This window comes from Neophocaena asiaeorientalis, unplaced genomic scaffold (assembly GCF_003031525.2).
Source record: "Neophocaena asiaeorientalis asiaeorientalis breed wild unplaced genomic scaffold, Neophocaena_asiaeorientalis_V1.1 scaffold766, whole genome shotgun sequence".
NCBI lineage: Eukaryota > Metazoa > Chordata > Mammalia > Artiodactyla > Phocoenidae > Neophocaena > Neophocaena asiaeorientalis.
In genome coordinates this window covers 1-23,766 of record NW_020173207.1, presented here as the reverse complement: position 1 = coordinate 23,766, position 23,766 = coordinate 1, and the positions used below count along the sequence as shown (strand labels likewise).

General features: G+C 35.7%; 1 protein-coding gene across 1 annotated transcript in view; it reads left to right on the top strand.

Annotated features, from left to right (window-relative positions):
• Positions 1-16,066, top strand: part of LOC112399688 (tolloid-like protein 1) — a 74,772-nt gene extending 58,706 nt beyond the window's left edge. Inside the window, exons 11-13 of the mRNA XM_024744978.1 lie at positions 8,467-8,680; positions 14,542-14,792; positions 15,932-16,066. Of these exons, the coding sequence (XP_024600746.1) occupies positions 8,467-8,680; positions 14,542-14,792; positions 15,932-16,066 (600 nt within the window). The remainder of the gene's footprint in view (positions 1-8,466; positions 8,681-14,541; positions 14,793-15,931) is intronic.
• The last annotated feature ends 7,700 nt before the right edge of the window (positions 16,067-23,766 follow it).

Here is a 23,766-nt window from a genome sequence, read left to right as displayed (position 1 = left end):
AGTCTCTCGGGCTGGCGAGTGCTGGTTGGCACCGATCCTCCGTGCGGGAATCTCTCTGCTTTGCCCTCCCTGCGGCTTCACTCTCCTCTGCGGTTCTGAAGCTTTCCCCCTCCACCACCCACAGTCTCCGCCTGCAAAGGGGCTTCCTAGTGTGTGGAAACCTTTCCTCCTTCACAGCTCCCTCCCACTGGTGCAGGTCCCATCCCTATTCTTTTGTCTCTGTTTTTTCTTTTTTCTTCTGCCTTACCCAGGTATGTGGGGAGTTTCTTGCCTTTTGGGAGGTCTGAGGTCTTCTGCCAGTGTTCAGTAGGTGTTCTATAGGAGCCGTTCCACGTGTATATTTCTGATGTATCTTGTGGGGAGTAAGGTGATATCCGCATCTTACTCTTCCACCATCTTCTCAAGACCCCCTTTTTGTCATTTTAATTACAATGTGTTGGAGTGTTTGGTGTGTTCCTCTTTGGATTAATCTTATATGTGACTCTGCACTTCCTGGACTTGTATGACTGTTTCATTTCCCATGTTAGGGAAGTTTTCAGCTATTATGTCTTAAAATTCATTATCAGACCCATTTTCTTCTCCTTCTGAGAGTGTAACGCAAATATTAGTACACTTGATGTTGTTCCAGGGGTCTTTTAAACTGTCCTCATTTCTTTTCATTCTTTTTTCTTTTCTCTGTTCATCCACAGTAATTTCCACTACTCTGTCTTCCAGCTTGCTGATCTGTTTCTCTATCAATTAGTCTACACTTTATTCCTTCTAGTGTATTTTTCATTTCAGTTATAATATTTTTTGTCTCTGTTTGGCTGTTCTAACTCGTTGTTTAAACCTTCTAACCTCATTTTTTGCATCATTCTCCTCCCAAGTTCTTTGATTATCTTTACAATCACTACCTTGAACCCTTTCTCATGTAGATTGCCTAGATCCACTTCATTTAGTTCTTCTGGGGTTTTCATTTTGTTCCTTCATGAAACACATTCCTCTGTCACTTCATTTTGCCTAAGTTGCTGTTTTTATTTTTATGTATCTAGTAGGTTGGTTATGTTTCCTCATCTTGGAGACGGGGACTTTTGCAGATGCCCTATGTGTCCCAGCAGTGTGCTCCCTTCTTGTCACCCAAGCTATATGCTCTAGGAGTTCTCCCTATTAGGCCTGCATGGGTCCTTCAGTTGTGGCAGGCTGACTATGTGGGCGGACTGTTAGGCTTTTTTGGCCCCTGGTCTGGTTGGTTGCTTAGACCTGCCTTGTGTGGAGGCTGCCAGCTCCTGGGTGGTGGGGCCTGGTCACAAGGCAGCTAGCTGCAGAACCCCGGGGGGGTCCCAAGACTAGTGCTGGCTCACTAATGAGAAGAGTTAGGGTACATAAGACTCCAGGGCTGTTGCCCACACACTGGTGGGTGAAATCAAGTCCTGGTGTTAGTGCTGGACTACTGGAAGGCAGAATCAGGTTCTGGAGTCTGGTTACAGGACCCAGGAGTCCCAGAGCTGATATAAGATCACTAGTGGGAGGGGTGGGGGCAGTTCCTGAAACACAGATGGGTACTGGGTCTGGAGTGTTCTGGTGTTCGTGTTGGCCTGCTACTGGGCAGGGTTAGTGCCCAGCTTGTCCCAGGGCAGGGTCTGGCCTGCTGTGGGCAGGTTAGGTCCACAGGTTATGGGATTGTGGTTTTCTTACATCTGTTTTCTGCTCCCTGGTGGGTGAGGCTGATCCAGAGGCTATGCCAGGCTTCCTGGGGTGCAGCACTAGGGCCCAGGGGATTCTGAAGCTGGTGCCTTCTCACTGGTGGGTAGAGCTGGGTCCTGGCCATCTACTGGGCAGGGCTGTGTCTAATGACCTGTGGGCTCAGGAGGTCTTTAGGCAGCCTGTCTGTTGCTGGGTGAGGCCAGTCAATGCACAAATGAATGGACATGGTTGTGTTCCAGTAAAAGTTTAATTACAAAAAAGCAGGCTTCAAGCCAGATTTCCTCTATGGGACTTAGTTTCTTGACTGAGCTAATAAAGTTAAGGATAAAAGAGTTTGAAATCATTCAGTTATAAGTGTTTGTCCTCATTTCCCCTGAGAATCAGAGGGTGAAAATATTTGGCCTTACTTTCTATGGTAGGCAGAATAATGCTCCCCATTCCCCAAAGATGACCTTGTCCTAGTCCCCAGAAAAGTGTGTTGTATTGAGTCACTAAGTATGTGTTAATTTGCTAGAGCAGCAATAGGAAACTAATATATTTGCCTTGTTTTTAGAGTGTGCATCTGTGTGTGTGTGTGTGTGTGTGTGTGTGTGTGTGTGTGTGTGTTTAATCATGAGATGCTAAATGCATGGTAACAGTTTTAAAGTAAAAGAAACCTTGGTTGAAAGATACTTGGAAAAAGTCTTCCTACTAGAAGAGGGATAAAGTTCTGAATGAATAAAGGGATAAAGTTCTATCATTCCTGGCTTCACCCTGTCTTGGTTCTGAGAGACAAATGTCTGAGAGACAAATGTCTGAGAGACAAAACAAATGAAACAGAAATAAAGTTCTAGGCATAAGAGCACACAACAATAAGCTAATACAGTTATGTCATTTTTATTTTATTTATCATATCCTAAAGCTTTGCTAAGTTATATAGCTGTAATTCACATCTTCATATATGGGATATTTGGAAAACAAAACACCCACAAGTGTTATATAATTCTCCACCATAAATCCATTATAAGTATATTTGATCACTGTTATAGAGTATTCATGGGAAAGAAAGGTCTTTTGAATCAGAAGGCAGGGGTTTATATTCCACTGTGCCTTTTTTTTCCAGTGGCCTCCAATCCTTCCAACATCTTGTGGGAAACCAAATGATAGTTCTCACCGAAGGGAGAAAAAAGTGAAGGATGGCTAGAACTCGGAAGCTCTGAATTTCACCTCACAACTGCTCACATTGTATCAGTCTCTTTAATTCTTAGTTTAAATCTTAGCTAGATTTTATTTCCGCATTATGCATTATCATTTTATTATGTTGTCCCTTGTGAATGTATCTTGTCCCTTGTAAATGTGACTTTGAGTGGCCTTATCCTTTAGCCAGTGCCTGTATTTTCAGTAAAAGTACCTCTACAGATGTTCATATGAGGGAGCTGCATATGGAAGCTTGGCTGGTGGCCAGGAAGGTAGATTAGGCTTGCTTGGATGTTCCAGAAACACACAGTTATTCTTTCCAGAGCTTAAAATGAAAGTTCAATTTTATTCCTTTTGAATGAAACTCCTTAAATGCATTAGAATTTCTTACTAGGACTTACTGTTATTCACTCTTTTTGGCCTTTCTAAAACCTGGATTATGAACCTTAAAATCATAGAAATATAATCATGGAGTGAATAAGGTTGAAATGTTTGAATACCAAACTGTCTGTAAAGTCTGAGTGTAAACGCTTAAGAAAAATATTTAAAAGTCCTCAAAAGAGAAGGTAGTGTTTCAACAGAAATCAGACTTCCTTACAGCTCCACACATCAGCTTTTCTTTTCTGTCTCCATTGTAAAGTTGAAGGACTTCGGGGGAATATTTTTTGGGAATCTAAGTGTCTTCTAGGGAGACATTTCTGTATCATTGGTTCCTGGTGGCTGGAAATTTTCACATTCTGCATCATTTAGACATAGAAATTCATGGCTCAGAATGTGTGATAGAATAAAGTAATAAATTATGTATCTCACGTTATCTTTGGGGACTCTAAAAACTGTTTTTAAAGATTTTATATTTTACCATGGACTCCTATAATACCATTCTATGGCTTAGAAATATTTTATATTAAGGCAAAGTCACTGTATATGGAGGGGTCTCTACGTGGATGTCTCTATGATATTACAGGGCCGATTTATGAGATGTGAATTTGTCACATTTTGCTTGTGTGTGGTGGAGCATTTGGTTAAGCTGACTTCTGGAAAAGGACTAAAATGACCACGCAATTGTTGCAGCTGACCTAACAAGCTACTACTTATTCCAAGAAGAAAATTCAACAGTACTTTAATGAATGAGAGTTATTTGCATCGTTGAGAATGTGTCAGCTAAAAAAGCTTTGCCTACTCTGACTCTTACAGAGTCAGTCTGATTCCATTAGTAATTTGATAAAAAGCTGGAGCCAATTGACTGCAGACCAGGTGTCGGCATGCCCCCAGCCCACTAGTTCAATGCCATATTGTACTGTATTGCTCTGCTCTGTAAAATATGTTATGATTTACTCCAGAAATCCTGCATTTATTTCATTAGAGAATGAAGTAGCCACTTAGTTATCTCATTCACTTAGTTCTCTGTAAAATATGTTATGATTTACTTCAGAAATCCTGCATTTATTTCATTAGAGAATGAAGTAGCCACTTAGTTATCTCATTCACTTAGTTCTCTGTAAAATATGTTATGATTTACTTCAGAAATCCTGCATTTATTTCATTAGAGAATGAAGTAGCCACTTAGTTATCTCATTCACTTAGTTTTCAATGGGCCAATCAAAGGACTGAACATGTGTGGTCTGTAAATTCTGATCCCATTTTTAACTTTTACTTAAAGGATAAGCTTTAGATTGCCATTACCCCCATCATTCTTAAATTTTTCTCTTGTACACAGTAGGTTTCTCTGCTCTTTAAATTTATAGATGAATGGTTCTAAAGCCCATTCAAAAGAGACAATTATTCAGCATGCAACAGTTTTCAGATATTGTTATATTTCTTTTTAAACAATATTTATCTTATTATTTAGAAGCTTTGTTGCATATTTAGCTAAAAAAAACTCTTGGTGCTGTTAAGCTGATTTTCTCTTATTGCTTTCTTAACAGTTACAAACTGATATTAAGACTGTTTATGTGTACACAAAGATAATAGAAGCTGACTGAGTACCATCTTATAAGAGGCAGATAACCAGAAGTTTTGGTTTGCCATGTCTACGTTGTTTCCATTCATAGGATTGGCCATAAACTGGGTTTAGGTAATTAGGTAGATGAATGGACAGCCTTATACAGAAATCCAGCCAACAATCCATTCAGTGTCTTCTATAATCCATGCACTGTGTTTCTACTCTGCTTCCTTCTCTGCCACTAGATTACAGAGATTAATAAGTGACAAACCATCTGGTGATGCTGTACTTTGAATGTTGTGCTTCAGATTAAATAAAATCTGCTAAAGTCTCCTTCTTCACTGTATTTTTCTGCACTGTGTTTCTTTCCAGTGAGATTCTTTGTGCTGTATTTAATATTTTTGAACTAGCCATAGTCATTGGTTGAATGAAGTAAATATTCCTTTTTACTCATAATAATTATAGCAAATAGTGATTCATTAATGCTTATTGGTTATAACTTGTTCTGGTGGATGAGGCTGGATCTTGTCTTTCTGGTGGGCAGGTCCACATCTGGTGGTGTGTTTTGGGGTGTCTGTGAACTTATTATGATTTTAGGCAGCCTGTCTGCTAATGGGTGGCATTGTGTTCCTCTCTTGCTAGTTGTTTGGCATATGGTGTCCAGCACTGTAGCTTGCTGGTTGTTGCGTGAAGCTGGATCTTGGTGTTGATATGGAGATCTCTGAGAGATTTTTGCCGTTTGATATTACATGGAGCTGGGAGGTCTCTTGTTGACCAGTGTCTCTTGTTGACCTGAAGTTGGCTTTCCCACCTCAGTGGCACAGTCCTGATGCTTGGCTGGAGCACCAAGAGCCTTTCATCCACATGGCTCAGAATAAAAGGGGGAAAAAGTATAAAGAAAGAAAGAAAAGAAGAAAGAGAATAAAATAAAATTAATTTAAAATAAATTTATTAAAATAAAAAAGAATTATTAAGAAAAAAAATTTTAAGTAAAATATAAAACAGACAGAATCCTAGGACAAATGGTGAAAGCCAAGCTATACAGACAAAATCTCACACAGAAACATACACACTCACTAAAAGAGGAAAAGGGGAAAAAATAATATATCTTGCTCTCAAAGTCCACCTCCTCAATTTTGGATGATTTATTGTCTGTTCAGGTACTCCACCGATGCAGGGTACATCAAGTTGATTTTGGATATTTAATCCGCCTCTCCTGAGGCTGCTGGGAGAAATTTCCCTTTCTCTTCTTTGTTTGCACAGCTCCTGGGGTTCAGCTTTGGATTCGGCCCCGCCTCTGCGTGTAGGTCGCCTGAGGGCGTCTGTTGTTTGCTCAGACAGGACAGGGTTAAAGTAGCAGCTGATTCGGGGCCTCTGGCTCACTCAGGCCAGGGAGAGGGAGGGGTATGGATATGGGGAGAGCCTGAAGCGGCAGAGGCTGGCAAGACGTTGCAGCAGCCTGAGGCGCACCATGCGTTCTCCCGGGGAAGTTGTCCCTGGATCGCAGGACCCTGACAGGGGCGGGCTGCACAGGCTCCCATGAGGGGAGGTGTGGAGCATGACCTGTGCTCGCACACAGGCTTCTTGGTGGCAGTTGCAGCGGTCTTAGCGTCTTATGCCCATTTCTGGGGCCCGCGCTGATAGCCGGGGCTCACGCCCATCTCTGGAGCTCCTTTTAGCTGCACTCTTAATCCCCTCTCCTCACACACCACGAAACAAAGAGGGAATAAAAAGTCTCTTGCCTCTTAGGCAGGTCCAGAGTTTTTTCCCAGACTCCCTCCCGGCTAGCTGTGGCGCACTAGCCCCCTTTAGGCTGTGTTCACGCTGCCAGTCCTCTCCCTGCGATCTGATGGAAGCCCAAGCCTCAACTCCCAGCCCCGCCTGCCCCGCCAGGTGAACAGACAAGCCTCTCAGGCTGGTGAGTGCTGTTCAGCACCAATCCTCTGTGAGGGAATCTCTCTGCTTTACTCTCCGCACCCCTGCTGCTGCGCTCTCCTCCATGGCTTCGAAGCTCCCCCCCTCCACCACCCGCAGTCTCCGCCAGCAAAGGGACTTCCTAGTGAGTGGAAACATTTCCTCCTTCACAGCTCCCTCCCACTGGTGCAGGTCCTGTCCCTATTCTTTTGTCTCTGCTTATTTTTTTTTCTTTTGCCCTATCCAGGTACGTGGGGAGTTTCTTGCCTTTTGGGATGTCTGAGGTCTTCTGCCAGCGTTCAGTGGGTGTTCTGTAGGAGTTGTTCCACGTGTAGATGTATTTCTGATGTATCTATGGGGAGGAAGGTGATCTCCTCATCTTACTCTTCTGCCATCTTCCCCCTCACCTCCGGTTATAACATTTTAATTTATATTTTTAAGTAGGGCACAGTGGAATGGGACATGAGAGATCAGCCCTTTTCCTTTTCTTTTGTCTCTTCAATCTTTTCTCCTACTCCCTAATTAATATAAATTGCTTCCTTCATTTCTTCCCTTACTCCTCTAAAGTCAGAAGTGAGAGCAGATGGTAGTGTGGTTGGAATAGATAAATGTGATCAACAGTGAGGGAGAACCTGTCTTAGTCACTTTTTTCTTTCAAAAATACAAAATGTATGCTTTAAATTGAGAATTATAATCACTTCATAAAACTGCATTAAGGAAAACATGTACGTAAAAAGTTTATGTACAAATATTTTATGCTGTAGGGATTGTAGCAAAATTAACACATTTTCAAGCATACTTTATATTTCCTCCAATTTATTTTATATACTTTTTAGCTTTGCTCTATAGGCTTAAGTAGGGGTGATGGTTTATTTCTTGAATGTATGATGGTTTTTATGAGGAATGGAAAAAGCCTTAATTGGCAATGGCAAATAACCTAGAATCCCTGGAATTATTAATAGTTTGGACAATTATTATTTTCAGTCAGTCTCAATTAAACTTTCCATCGTTATATTTAATGTGTTAAATATTTAATAAACTTTTATTTTAAGAATTTGCTACACATAAAAAAACATACTAAACTTTGCAAGACTCCAAATATTAAAATAAATGTACCATCTCTCTGAACAGTTAACTAAAAATAATCTAGCTTAAAGTCATATTAGTGTTTTCTAATAATATGGGTTGTAAGATCTAAATAAAGAAATGTATAAGAAAAATCCCTTTGTGTTATGTATTCTATTAAGATTTACTATATTTAATTTCTGTGAAAATAATTACTTGTTTAATTATTTTATGGAGTTTTCTTTTCAGTTTAAGTGCTCAGTGGTGTGATGATGTTCAGTAGTTTATGATCATTAACACCAGAAGGACTCATTTTTAAAATACAATTGTTTAAAATTTTCTGATGCATTAAGAATAAATTCAGAATAAAATATCATTTGTTATTATAATCTGTCTAAATTCTGGAGTAGACTTAATTGCAATAGTAGAATTAGTTGCAATAGTCAAATAGTGCAATAGAATTTCACGTGAAGTTATTACATTGTTTTCCTCATTATAAAGTCTTCCTAGAGACTTTATATTCTATTGATTTCACACCCCTTTCAATAATATGCTAGATGGATTGAATCATTTGCATGGCCTGGACATATTATTGTTCTGTATTTCTGCTCCAAAGAAAAGAACCCATTTTGAGTGATATGTGGCTTTTTAATTTTTTTCTCCTTTCTTTCTTTCTTTTTTAATAGATCTTTAGTGAGTTTGAGATTGAGCAGCATCAAGAATGTGCTTATGATCATTTGGAAGTATTTGATGGAGAAACGGAAAAATCACCAATTCTTGGACGACTGTGTGGGAACAAGATACCAGAGCCCCTTGTGGCTACTGGAAATAAAATGTTTGTTCGGTTTGTTTCTGATGCATCTGTTCAAAGAAAAGGCTTTCAAGCCACACATTCTACAGGTCAGTAAATTAGGGGATGCTTCTCTTTTCTGAGTAAGATCCAAGTTTCTCTTCTAGTGTGTGCAGGGGATCTATAACAGGATTGTAAATGAATCAGAAGTCTCACTGAAGTACTGTGTGAAATATTTGAGAACCACATAGCATCCTAACTAAATATCTTTGTAGCTGTTGAACTAATTAAAAGAAACACAATAGTTTGATCTGATTCATGTTCAGTGTGGTATGATCAAGAAGAACTATCTCTAAATATTTATGTAGTGTATTCCATGTTAACTTTAGCAGTTTGATTTATATGTTATATTTAACAGATAGAAATCTATAGCTTGGAATTCAAAAATTTTGTTTTTGCTAAAATCCTACTTGTTTAGCTAACTTTCACATTAATATATTTTTGTAAACCAAATTTGGAATTTAACTCTCTGTTTTACAGAATTTTAATTTTTTCCCTTTTATTTGGTAGGCAACAGTCTTTTCCCTAATCCTAATCCCTAATTTGACTCTTACAGATTCCAGCTGTAATGGAAGTCTTTAAGAAATAAAATACAATTTAGAAAAATATGGAAAATTTTAAGCAAAACTGTCAAATAACTTTTTTATAATTTGGATCAAATTTATAATATATTCCATAAATGTCCAGTAAATATCCTTTTTTTATTCAGTTAAAAAAAAAAAAAAAAAATCATATTTACTGAAATCATTTAGCTTATAGTGACACCTAGTGGCAGTTCTAATGCCAAAACTATTGAGACACAAATCTATCTTGGTGTCAAATGCAGTATAATAGGCTACAAATTCATCAATGAAACAATTTTAGTGCAATAATTTTTGTCATGGTTTCCTGATTGTTGTTTTCTCCTTTCCTTTTATTTTGGAAAATATAACTTTATTCCATTGTCCAATATTATTTTCCACTCTAGTATATTCTGTTATGAGCATTAGACTTATATTGAAGTCTATTTGTGAGAAAGTGGATATCGTCTGATTCATGCTAGTAATGACTGGACTCATAAATAATACAAAATAATTATTTCTCATGATTAATATAAATATTCTGGTTTGAGAAAAATATTTCATGGATTAAAATTTTCATACTAATGAAGGATTTTTTTATACACTTGATGTTTGTTCTTTAAATATTTTCCTGATAACTTGTCACACTTTGAAGGAATGGAAAAATTGGAGTCCTATGACTTGATCAATATTTTTCTGAAGCACAGAGTTAATGGCACAATTTTTTAAATAATCGTGGCTGTCACAGGTTCTAAGAATGGAGTGTAAAAGTATATTATCAAAACTCTTGAAAGAGCTGATACACTATTTTTAAATTACTTACCTATAAATTCCTCTGTCTTAGTTTCATAAAAACCTACTTTTATACTTTCTCTTTTCAACTTTACCTTTACCTTGAATCTCAAGTTTTCTTGCAGCTGTATAACTGCATGACTCCTTAATTTTCATAGCCTCTGCTCTGGACCCATTTCAGTGTTTGTATTACCATTTAGAATCCACTGTTAGGATCTAATTATCTTATCATAGAGATCATATATTGAAATCCAATTGTATATATAGCATGCACTTGATATTTCAGGCACATACATATACTTAATATAAATTACATACATTGAGTTCTCAAAAGAGCTATATGATGTATGAATTATTATCTTTACCTTCAGATAAAGAAATTTAAAATCTGAAGGATTAATTAATTTGCAAAGACTTCTAAAATTATATCAAAGCCTGGATTTTATCCTAATTCTGTTTCCAATGCTCATGCACTTTCTACTATGGTATATTTTTTCTTAACATAAACATTTTGGATTAGGAAGAAAACCAATACAAAACTGGATCACTATTAATTGAAACAATAGAGACTGAATGCTTCCTTATTTGTCTTAATCAAATCTTCTGTCCTAACTATCCAACTGAATAGGCTCATTTTTTCTCCCTGTTCAGTTCAAATCCAGTCAAATACCCACGTGATCAGTCTCAATCATAATTTGTAGGCAAAACATGATTCGGTCCTGTCATCTCAGAAATGAGGATTTTGAGACTAAGACTCAAATGAAACTGAAGTAGCACAAAAAATAATAGTTAGAATTAGAGTCCTAGACTCCCAACTCCTGCTCAGTTGTGCTAGTCAAAATTTTTGGCATTACCTGTTTGTTTGTTTGCTTGTCTATTTTACATGTAAATTTTTGCTCTCACTTAACCAGCTGTCTTTGAATTTTCTGGGTAGAGTTTATTTACACTGTTACTTTCAAGTAGCCATACATGCTGAAATATTCTTATGTACTGCTTACTATTTATTTCTTTTGAAAGCTTTCTCTTTAACAAGTTTATTCCACAGTCTTTCATGAAATATTTATTTGGTACCTGCTTTGAATAGACACTGTAAAGTATTAGTAATGCATAGCAAAAAATTAGGAATTTTGTGGTAACTTATGAGAAAACAGAAGGAATTCCTGCCTTTTGACAGCTATAGTCTGATCAGTTAAACTTATGATTTTCAGTCAGTTTTTACCACCAAGACAGCCAAGTCCAGTACCACATCTGTCAATTTCTGCTAAATGTATAAAGCATTTATTCATTATTTAATGTTTTCTAGAATACATGTAACTTTTATTAAGGGGCCCTGAAGTATACATTTTAATTTGCTTGAGTAAATTTATATTTCTATATACAATTTTAATTTTATCCACAAGGAAAACTTATAATACTACAAATTTTGAAATTAGGTGAAGAGAAATATTAATATTGCTTTATAGCTATTTTTTTACAAGTAATACTATCCAAATCAATGGGAAATGGACTTTGCTGGAAAAAGTCCCTTTTTCCTCTAAAGGTAGGTCCAAATTCTAAAAGTCCAAATTTATTTTAATCAGGTAACAAATGGTGTTAGGCCAGCCTTAGATAAACTATTGAAGAAAAAAACTCAGTAAAAAAAAATAACCTATATATTCTCTCAGAGGATAAGGCTATAATACAGAAAAAGAGGGGGAGTGTGGAGAGAAAATATTTTAAAACATGGCATGTCAGGTAGGACTTTATTCTGCAGCAGAAAGCATCATCCTAATTTAAAAATCAAATAATATATTATTAGGCTCCTTAGAAATTATTTTGATAGAACTTAATTAAATTATAGTGCCTACTAAAAGCATTTATTGCTCAAATTATAGGCCCTCACAGGGATTTAACACTTTACCAGGAAATGAACAGAAGTCTTTCCAAATTAAAACAAGGGCCACCCTTTCTGAAACATTTTAAGTCACTCTTAATTGTAGTTTAAGTCATTTGTTTTGAGTATTGTCATTTTCTAGAAGTTTTCAATAAAATCAAATAATGATGCCTCACATTTCAGATTCACAAAGGCTTTGTGAAATCTCTTTTTGTTTAAATACTTCATTTCCTTCTTGATTTCTGTTCTGATCTGGTGTTGACAGAGAATTGTCTCCTCTGGATCCTGATTTGCTTTGCTACTTTGTTTCTCTGAAGTAGGCACACAGAAGCCAGTGCCTCTCCCATAGTCCACCCCTTCCTGGGTTGTGGAATAAAAGTAATACAAGTGCTGACGGTTGTAAACAAAACAAATCACTGAATTATATCAAACTTTGAGAATAAGTCAAATTTTTTAAATATCTGTAAATGAGATTACACTGGTTTATACATTTATATATTGAATTCAGAAATACTTTCACAAAATATTTTACTGGCCTTCAAAAATATAATCCTTCCTTTCTGAAAACAGGTTAATAGTGCTTTAAATTGTTTTTCAATTTTTCTGGCTTTTCTTTTCATGCCTGAGTGGATCTCTAGGAGTATAGATGGTGGCATTTAGATATTCTGACTAGAAAATAATAACAAAATGATGATTGTGTATACTTACATGGCTTTTCCTATGTGCAAGGTATCCTTCAATGATTTTACATATATTAGCCCATCACTCTTCATCTAGACCCTATCATTTAAGTACTATGTATGATCCCCACTTTAGGAATGAAGTGGGAGACAAAATCCCACAGCTGATGAAGCATAGAGCTCAGATTTGTACCCAGGCCAGTTAGCTGTGGAGTTCTGTCACACGGAGAGGACAATAATTCTTGGAATTACTGGAATAAGAGAAGCACTGTGGTGGGAAAGGAAGGATGCTTGCCTTCCAGTCTGTGACACTTAAAAGATGATTCCCAAGACTGATCAGATTTGCAGCTTTCCAGAGTGGTTCTAAGCACTTGTGTTTCTTCACATGTTTACATTTGTAATTGTGGCATCTACATCAATAGATTGTGCAAGACACCCCACCTACCATCTGGAAGACAAAGGGACATCATTTAACATGATGGGGAAGCCATTCTCATGATTGAAACCCTAGTTGGAAGTTATTTCATATGTTAGTCGCACAAAGGTCTCTGAATGTGCAGTTGTCTGTGAAAATGCCCATAGTTTTGGTTGAGCCTACTTGTATTCAGACACATCTAGATGGGATTCCATCCTGGGAATTCAGAAATATTTTTTTACTTAAAATCACCAAACCACAATGTAGGTAAATTATATACAAATCTGAAAAATCTAAGAATTTTAGCTGTCCTAATTCACTTTCACTGGGTGCTGCCAAGGACAATCTAGTCACAGATGACCACACCAGGGTTACAATCGTGTTTTGATAACCAGAGGCTTAGCTGTCCAAATCTTTCCACATTGGATTTTTGTTTTTGTTCCCTCCCAACTCATATCAGTTTTCTTGGGACTTTCCTGGTTTTAGTACTGAAATTACTGTTTCCCAGGAACCTCTCAGTCATTGGCAAATAAGGGCAAAAAGAAACTCTACTTTCTCCTGACACTTTTCATATCCCTTTCTTTTTCTCTCTACCCCCAGCCATATGTTTGTATATGTACTTGGTTGGAGGAGACATTGTAGACTTCCTCTACAATTTATTTTCTAGTTATTGTAAAATCTGGGGGCTCAGGCTACAAAGAGTTCCTGAGAAAATTTTGAAAATTTGTATTCTCTAAATTACACTAACTGTAAACTTTATGCAGGCTTATATATTTCTTTGGTATATTTACCTCTAATTACAAAAGTAGTAACTGGTAAAGCCTATATTTATTAATATCTCTCTGAAAAAGCCATAAAAAGAGCATTTTAAATTCCTTTGTTTATTAAAATCACAAAATATAACTGACAAGGTTCTGGAACTACAAAAATAACTACAATTAATGATGTGTGTATGCTTTTCCCAACCAAGTTAGATAAATATTTCTACCTAAGTAAAGTAATACTGGTCTGTATATTCTATGCAGAGAATTCTATATGACACGTATACACATACAGGAGTTTTATATATTTTGCTGATCTTTAAGTTATTTCTTATTCCTTTGGATTCTGGGTTCTTAAATTATTAAGATTAAACTCAAATTAAGACAGACCTTTTTTCCATGAAAACAGTTATTTAAGACTGAAAACAACATGAGATATAACAATAAAAAATGCATTGAGAGTTACTATATGGCAGGTACTGTTTTAAGTGATTTTTGTGTGTTAATCAAATCCTCAAAACCCACTAAGATTGGTACTATTATTATCATCTGCACTTTACTCTTGACCACTTTACCCTATGGATAAGAGAAGTGATGTCACTTATCCAAAGTCACTGAGCTAGTAGGTATGGAGCTGAAATTCCAACCCAACAGTCTCTTTAGGGCCTATAACAGTATCCACTATGCCATCTGAATCTTCAAATATAGGGACTATAACTGATGGTGGAAATGAATACAGAAGTTAGAGAGTGGTTAGACTATATTAAAAGAGAAATTTAAATTGTTAAACCTCATTGAGCTCACTTCTTTCATTTTTCTTTCCTGGGCAGAGTGTGGTGGCAGACTGAAAGTGGAATCAAAACCCAGAGATCTGTACTCACATGCTCAGTTTGGTGATAACAACTATCCAGGACAAGTTGACTGTGAATGGCTGTTAGTGTCAGAACGGGGCTCTCGACTCGAGTTATCCTTCCAGATTTTTGAAGTGGAAGAAGAAGCCGACTGTGGCTATGACTATGTTGAGCTCTTTGACGGTCTCGATTCAACAGCGGTGGGGCTTGGTCGATTCTGTGGATCAGGGGTAAATACAGTACGAGCAGGATACCATAGACATGATAAAAATGCCTATAAATTGGTGATTGATATGTGTAACATATGCAAATCAGCAGTGCTTTTACAAAATGTCTTGACAACTTATAACATGCCTCTTCTTCCCTTACTTCTCCATCTCTAATGAATTTGCTCAATAATATTGAACAGGACAGATGAAATCAATAGCTATAATTTCTTGTTACTGTCCACATCCTTTTTTAATTCATGTTTTTATTGTGCAATAAATATTTAAATGTTTAATTATCTAAAAGAAATATGCCTAAATACACACCTTTGACAATTTTGTAAGCTTCATAAATTAAAGCATAAAGCAAAAAGAATATGCACATCATTGGCATTCCTCTCTCAACAATATATTTGACAAGTGACAGTATCTACCATTGGTGTGGGGGTTTAGCCGGTACTATTGAATGTTGCTCCATTGCAGTGGGCACAGGACGGAGTACAAAACATAGGTCAGAGGTTGTCAACATGAGAAATAAGAAACAGGAAAGCTTAAGGTTTTCTCAATGCTTTTCCCCCACGATTCACTGCATTAATATCAAATGTTTTTCTGAATACATATTTTGTTCTGAAGATATTAGTCCCATTTTTCAAATGTCTATCAGTGACCATTTCTTAAATAATATTGAACTCCTGTCCAAATAGCTACTGAAATGAAACAAAAATTATTTTTGGTACTTAGATTATTAAAGCAAGAAGGAATGGACGATTTGGATTCTGGAAGTGGCTCTGCCTCAGAGCACCTTCTGAAATAGATTTAATGTCCCTTTATCCTTTGTGAACCTCACTTTAATTACTTGTAAATCAAAGGAAATTGGCTTAAAATTTTGGGAAAAAACACCAAGTTTCAGAACTTGGAAATAAACTTAATTATGTTCAAAGCTCAGCTATATCACTGATCAGGCTTGTGATCTTGAGCATGTCATCTGTTCTCTGAAACTCAAGTTTTCTCATCTGTAAAATAAAGTCACTCTTATTCACTTTTCAATGTTGTTGGGAGGTTTAAATTATATACCAAAAAAATTCCCAAACATGAATTACATTGAAGAAAAAATAATTCATTCTTGTTGTTTGTTTATTTGTTTTGTTTGTTTTTGTCTTCAGCCACCAGAAGAGATCTATTCAATTGGTGATACAGTTTTAATTCATTTTCACACTGATGACACAATCAGCAAGAAAGGATTTCATATAAGATACAAAAGCATCAGATATCCAGATACCACGCATACCAAAAATTAACACCATAACCTCCATCAAAACATAAAGGAATGGGCGTAATGGAAAGAAGATGTATTTCTTTTTTAAATGAAGATTTTAGCACAAAGTTTTATATAATGAGTTTGAGCAGAAGAAAACTGCAAGACCAGAATTATCTTTGTACTAAAAGAGAAGTTTCCAGCTAACCCTGATCAACATTACCAGGATATCTGAACTTCATTCTTGACAGTATAAATATAAATAAAGTTGGTGAAAGGGCATCTCATGCTTCAAAGAAGACTTCACAATCCTTTGTTCACAGCTCACCATAGCTGCTTCACAATTCAGACAGTCCCATTCAGGGTCTGTGACCCTGCAGAGTGTCTGTTTTGACAATTTTTCAATATATGGGAAAAGTAAAATGACCTTGCAGGTCATAAACTGGAATACCCTCTCCTTGTATCTTAGGATAATTGCTTTGACTTTGGATCTTGAAGACAGTGTAAACCAGACCCATATAAGTTGTTGTGAAGTGGGAGTCTCTTGAGGGTGGTTTATACTTTAAATGTGGGTATGACCAATGCTTGGAAACTGGAATATTTCAGCTTCATTATTTTCACTTGCAGGCTAAATTTACCTCTTTGAAACATAAATGATCTCGAGACCATGTCGTTTTTGTGACATTCTGACAAGTTTGAAATGTCAGTACTGTCTATCATTGCAGTTAACTCTAGATATCATTTATTTAAGTGCTGGAAAATGCCCAATTGATTGGTAAACTCAGTTCTTTCAGTGAAAGTGCTGTCTTTTCATACCAAATTCAAGAAGGCTTGTGATGTCTTATGAACTTGATGAGACAACTCCCAACAGGTGTGAACAGGATTCTTCTAAGCGACTGCCTGGATGGTTCATACTCAAGTTCCACTGCTGCTATTGTCTTTCTTTTGTTGTTGATCTGTTGTAGTTAATGTTGATGTTGTCATTGTTAACGTATTTTTTTTAATGAAATGAAATGAAGTGGAAGTAGGCCTTGCTAGAATTGAAAGATCTCTTTCTTTCTCTTCCTAGAAATCAGTTTTTTTAAAATGCAATGTTGAAAAAAAAAAGGATTTGTTTCTGAAAGACTTCCATGGTGCTAGTCCATAAACATTTTTTTAAACAAAGTTTTTGACCTTTGAGCCAACCACCTGTAGACTATGAATGTCTCTGTCTGGCTGGTAGCACTTGAAGACTAAAGACTTAATGTATCAAGAGTATATCATTGCAAGGGCAACACTTGTCCTGTGGAACAACTGCTTATATTGCCTTAGAATTCTTTCACATGATCGAGCAGATCCTCCTAAGAGACACAACTTTTGAAAAGTTGAACATAATAGTGTATGTTAATTAGCATTTCTATGAGGAAAATCCATTTCTGTGACTGAGAGCATTGGATATAAGTATGGTGACCTGCTTTTATGGTAGAAAATGAATTTTCTGCTTTAAAGGCAGGTTTTTAAAAAAATATTAATGTATGTATATGTGAGGTTGTCTGAATGAGTGGAGTTACAAGGAGGTGAAAAGTAGTGGGTGGTTGAAAAGTTTAAATTTACATGCCAATTTCTACTAAAATCCTATTTAAAGTAGCACATTTCATAGGACGTTTCATGGACAAATAATGGGAACTTCTAATTATTATCAACCCCATTTTAAAAAGGCTCCTTCCTTCAGAGAAACTCTATTTTCATATTTTTTGATGTTGATATAGATTGCTATATGAAGTAGTTTTTGTTCTGTTACCTGTCCATGAACATTCAACATTTAATAAAATTGAAAATTTTTCTTTATTTTACAAAATTAAACTATACACACAGATTTAGCTTGTTTTTTTTTTTTGTCATTGTTGCCTTGGAAATCTTTTCTTGCATATGAATTTTATTATGTAAATACATTTTTAAAACCAATCTTTTGATCTTACTGAATGTTACTTTGGAAATGTATAACTAACGCCTGCAATATAATGAGCATTTTAGTGGAGCTGATTTATTCCAGTAACTCTTCTATATTTTTTTTCACTAATTTCCAGTTAGCCAAAATATTGGGAATGGGAATTAGAGGAGAAAAAAAACATTAACACCTAATATACTACACTGTGCCCAGCCCAGTACTAGGCACATACACTAGCTCTTTTTAACCTTTATGCCACCCTTTGAGAACTGTGGTGATGTTCTCATTTTGTGGTTTAGGAACTGAGGCTCAAAGAAGGCATATAATGTTCCCAGGGTCACAGTGTAAAGTTAGATGTTAAAACCCAGATTGTTTGATATAAAAATCTGTGTTTGTTCTACAAAAGGTAGTAGAATCAATCTTGACCTATATAAATAGTAGATATATTTTATGATGAAACTTCTCCACATAAAGTCAATTTTAGAGGTGAATTACAGTAAAACTTTCAGGATAAGCATTGTTCCTTTCAATAATAGCATGACAATTCAAATATCAACTGTAGATATCTTTAAGAACCATAGATAGTACTAGAAATGTGAAAAACAAAAAAACTACTATATAGTTTGGAGTTAGTAACTATGGGCCTTTTGTTAAAATAAATATATTAAATTATTTTATCTGGTGTGGTAGGAGAAATGTAGTGTTCTACTTTAAGAAATATTGTTAATATTCTGACTGACATCTTATTAGGCCACAATGAGCTGCCTTTGACACAACTGAGAAATAAAGTATTTAGAAGGCACACCACAGAGATGTTGTCATAACTTAGGTCTTCAATGGGAACATTAATTTTTTGTTGTACCTTATGTCAGATATCAGCTCACTGAATATTACTTTTATATTAATTCGACTTTGGCTTAAGTGTGTTGTTAAATTCAAACACAAACAGCTTTGTTGTTATTGTGTTAATAATTGTTAATTACTGTTCTAGGCATTTTATTAGTTTTGTAAATTTATTTTCAACCTCTACTCTCTATCTGCCAAAGTTCTAACTCCTATACAATCCTCACTAACTATACATAGAAAAAAACTGCTCCCACTTTATATGATTTTACTAAATTATTTTTAAATTCAATTTTGAATATTAATCTAGTCTATTTAGGAAATCTTGACAACTGAACAAAACAACATTTTTAAATAAATATATGAGAAACAGCAATTCTATTTCCAAAGTCTCCAAATGTCCCCTGCCTGTGTTGGCTGAATTTTTGCTATCTTGGATTAATTTTATTATACCACAGTTATCAGATTCAAATTCTGTTCAATTTTGTTTTTAAATGTCTTAGTCTCTTTTGTTTGGTTTCTATTACTATATTTTTGATAGTAAGCCTCAGATAATGAAATTTTATTCTCACATATATAAAATCTCTAAAAGCATCCAATTACTCTTCACAAGGCTAAAATTTTTTTTAAAGAAACATTAAATTACATATTTCTTTAGATTTAGTAAACTATAGCCATGTGTGACATTAAAAATAACTTTTCTGGGCTTCCCTGGTGGCGCAGTGGTTGAGAGTCCGCCTGCCGATGCAGGAGATGCGGGTTCGTGCCCTGGTCCGGGAAGATCCCACATGCTGCGGAGCGGCTGGGCCCGTGAGCCATGGCCGCTGAGCCTGTGCGTCCGGAGCCTGTGCTCCACAACGGGAGAGGCCACAACAGTGAGAGGCCCGCGTACCGCAAAAAAAAAAAAAAAAAAAAAAAAAACTTTTCTTAAAACAATTAACCAAATGTTTGGAAATTTTATTTAACAATAATTTTATTTCGCAAGAATATTTTGGATAAAGGAAAACCTTAATACCACTCATTAAATCCTGCATGGGAGGAAGAAAACAGGAAAAATAATTACCATATAAAGATCTATAACTTGAGCTGCAGTGATGACTTCTGTTTTACTAGAAAAAATATGTAATATGAGCTTATCAAAAAGAAAGAAAAGATGGTCTATGGATGCATTTTTACATCAATGCATAATAAATGGTTACCAATGAACATTTAACTTTTAGTCTTTTAGTGCTATTGTTATAAAATTGAGAAATTTTGTCATTAGCTTAGGAAATGATGGAAAGGCTGGCTCTTATACAATGTGAAATATTATTATTAGTCTCCAAACTTTCTTTTGACATGTACTTTTTAAATTGTTCAGCTTTCAACCTACCTACATTTCACTCCCCACCAGTGTACTCAAACTGAATTCAGGCTTACCATGTAATTCTAGTCAATACCATGACACCTACTTGGTGCAGAGGTCAACACAAGGTGATTCCAAACAGTGTATAGGGCCCTGAGCATGTCTCATATGTATAATCTCCCTCTCGTCCAATATTTTTAATACAAATTCAGTGCAATAAATCTCAACTTCTAACTTTAGAAGACTTGTAGGTAAAATATTACTTGGGTTAAAGCCTATAAAAAGAGAAGACCTAAGCACCAACCTGTAGTGTAAGACATGTGGATAGAAGGCCCTGGCAGCTGGGTCTTCTCCTGAATTTGCTGCCAGAGCAGAGGTGGTTGAAGTAGTAGGGAGAGCTCCATTTCAAGGAATGCCCTTAAAATTATTTAAACAGGAAAACACCCAGAAAGGACAAATAAAGTGAAAGGATTATAGATAATAAGGCTTGAATATGTAAATCTATCCTAAAGCAATATTTAATGGACATTCCGTAGAGGGGTATAATTAAAAATTAAATTTTACCGAAAAAAAAAAAAAAAAAAAAAAAAAAAAAAATTAAATTTCAGAAAAATTTTCCACAGAGATGTAATAAATTTGTTAAAGTCATTTTTACACCATTGTACATCTATTAGTTGTGTTTGAATTTCATGGAAATAGAGTCTTTTGTATTAATTTTTGTCATTTTTAAGCCAAAAGACATAGACATTTATTTATTCAACAAATATTTGCTTAATTCCTATAATATGCTAAGCACTATGTTAAATATTAAGAATTTAATGAGACTTTAAAAAGAAAAACAATCACAATCTTTTCTTTCTTGAAAGTTAAATTCTAGTTGGAGAGATAAATATTAATATTAATTAAAAGCAAATCACAAAAAGTCATAATTGCAATATAAAACATGCATGTGCAGAATTCCCTGGCAGTTCAGTGGTTAGGATTCCATGCTTCCACTTCAGGGGGCACAGGTTCGATCCCTCATCAGGGAACTAAGATCCCACATGCCGCTGTGGTGCAGCCAAAAAAAAAAAAAAAATGCATGTGCATTTTACTACCATTTGGGGGGCACTCTTCCAAACAGCATGGTTTGGATTTTGAGACAAGTATTAACATAAGCATCCTTTCCTTATCCTTGATTTTCCACTGTCTTCTTACTTACATTTGTGCTTTCTAAAATTTCAACTTTTGTGTAAAATAACTTATTTTTGCATCAATCACATATTTTCAGCTTATAAATGAAATTATTTATTCTCATGATGAGCAATGAGAGTGGGATAACATATCAAAATTCTGATATTTATTTATGTAATTATTTAATAAACAAAACTAAACAATGTAATTTTATAAAAAGCACTACCTATGGAGGTGGCCAAGATGGAGAATCCTGACTTCACCTCCTCCCATGGACACATCAAAATTGCAACTACTCACAGAGCAACTCTCTATGAGAACAACCTGAAAACTAGTAGAAAAGATTTTCCACAAAGACATCAGGAAGAAACCAAAATGAGAAGGGTTGGAGGGGTAGAGACAAGACATAGTCAGACCCACAACCCACCAGTCAGCAAAACACAAAAGTATAGAATATCACAATTGTAGATGTCGTCCTCAAAGAGCAAAGGGTCCAAGCCCCACATCAGGCTACCCCACCTGGGGGTCGTGTGCCAGGAAGATGAGTCCCCAGATTATCTGTTTTTGAAAATCAATGGGGCTTGTGTGCAGGAGAGCCAGAGGGACATAGGAAAGAGAGCTCCACTCTTAAAGGGCACACACAAAATCTCACATGCTATGAGACCCAGTGCAGAGGCAGTAGTTTGAAAGAAGCCTTGGTCAGACCCATTTCCTGATCTTGGATAGCTTCCCAGAGGGGTAGGAAGCAAATGGAACTCCCGCTCATGATATAGACACTAGCGGCAGATATTATTGTCAGCTCATTCCAATGGAAAAACATTGGCACTGGCAAGCACAATTTTGGAATCCTCCTTCTAGCTTATTAGGGCCATGGACCCAGCCCTGCTCACCAACAAGACCCACCACACCCCCAGATCACACACAGATTATCATATTAAAATATCATTAAAATAATCATATATATGGGGTTATATATGACCTCATGGTAACCACATCCAAATTATAATAGGTACACATGAAAAAAGTGAAGAGAATCCAAACATAATGCTAAATAAAAATTGTCCTCAAATCACAAGGGAAGAGAGCAAAAGAAGAAGAAAGGAACAAATAAAAATTAGAAAAGCAGCCTGAAAACAATTAGCAAGATGACAACAAGTACATACCTTTAATTAATTACTTTAAATGTAAATGGACAAAATGCTCCAGTCAAAAGATATAGAGTGGCTGAATGGATTTTTTAAAAGATCCATATATATGCTGCCTATAAGATACTCACTTCAGATTTAAAAACACACACAGACTGAAAGTGAGGGGATGGAAATAGGTATTCCATGAAAACGGAAATGAAAGGAAGCTGGGGTGGCAATATTTATATTAGACAAAATAGACTTTAAAACAAAGACTATAATAGGAGACAAAGAAAGACAGTTCCTAAGAATCAGGGATCAATTCAACCAGAAGACATAACAATTGTATATTTATATGCACCCAACATAGGAGCATCTAAACACATAAAGCAAATATTAACAAACATAATGACAGAAATTGACAGTAACACAATAATAGCAGGAGACTTTAAGACATCACTTACATCAATGGACGGATAATTCAGACAAAAAGTAAGGTAACACTGACCTTAAATGACACATTAGATCAGATGGAATTAACAAACATACACAGAACATTCTTACTAGAAGCAGCAGAATACACATTCTTTTAAAGTGCACTTGGAACGTTCTCCAGGATAGATCACATGCTAGACCTCCAAAAAAATCTCAGTAATTTGAAGAAGATTGAAATCTTATCAAACATCTTTTCCAAACACAACAATATGAGACTAGAAGTAAACTACTAGAGAAAAACTGAAAAAAAAATGGAAACACATGGAGGCTAAACAATAAGCTACTAACAACAAATGGGTCAATGAAGAAATAAAAAAGGGAATAAAAAATACCTAAAATAAATTAAAATGGCAACATTGCAAACCAAATCTATTGGATGCAACAAAAGCAGTTATGAAAGGGAAGTTTATAGCAATACAAGCTTACTTCAGGAAACAAGAAATATCTCAAATAAACACAAGATAATCTTACACCTAAAGGAACTAGAAAAACAACAAGCAAAATCTAAAGTTAGTAATAAATCATAAAGATCACAGAATAAATAAATGAAATGGAGACCAAAAAAATAGAAAAGATCAATGAAAGTAAGAGCTGGTTCTCTGAAAAGTTTTTTAAAATTTAAAAACCTTTACCCAGACTCATCAAGGAAGAAAGAGAGAGGGACCAAATAAATAAAATCAGAAATGAAAGAGGATAAGTTACAATCAGCACCACAAACATACAAATTATCATAAGAGATTAATACAATTATATGACAACAAAATAATCAAACTAGAAGAATCATACAGATTCCCAATACTGAATCAGGAAGAAATAGAAAATATGAACAGACC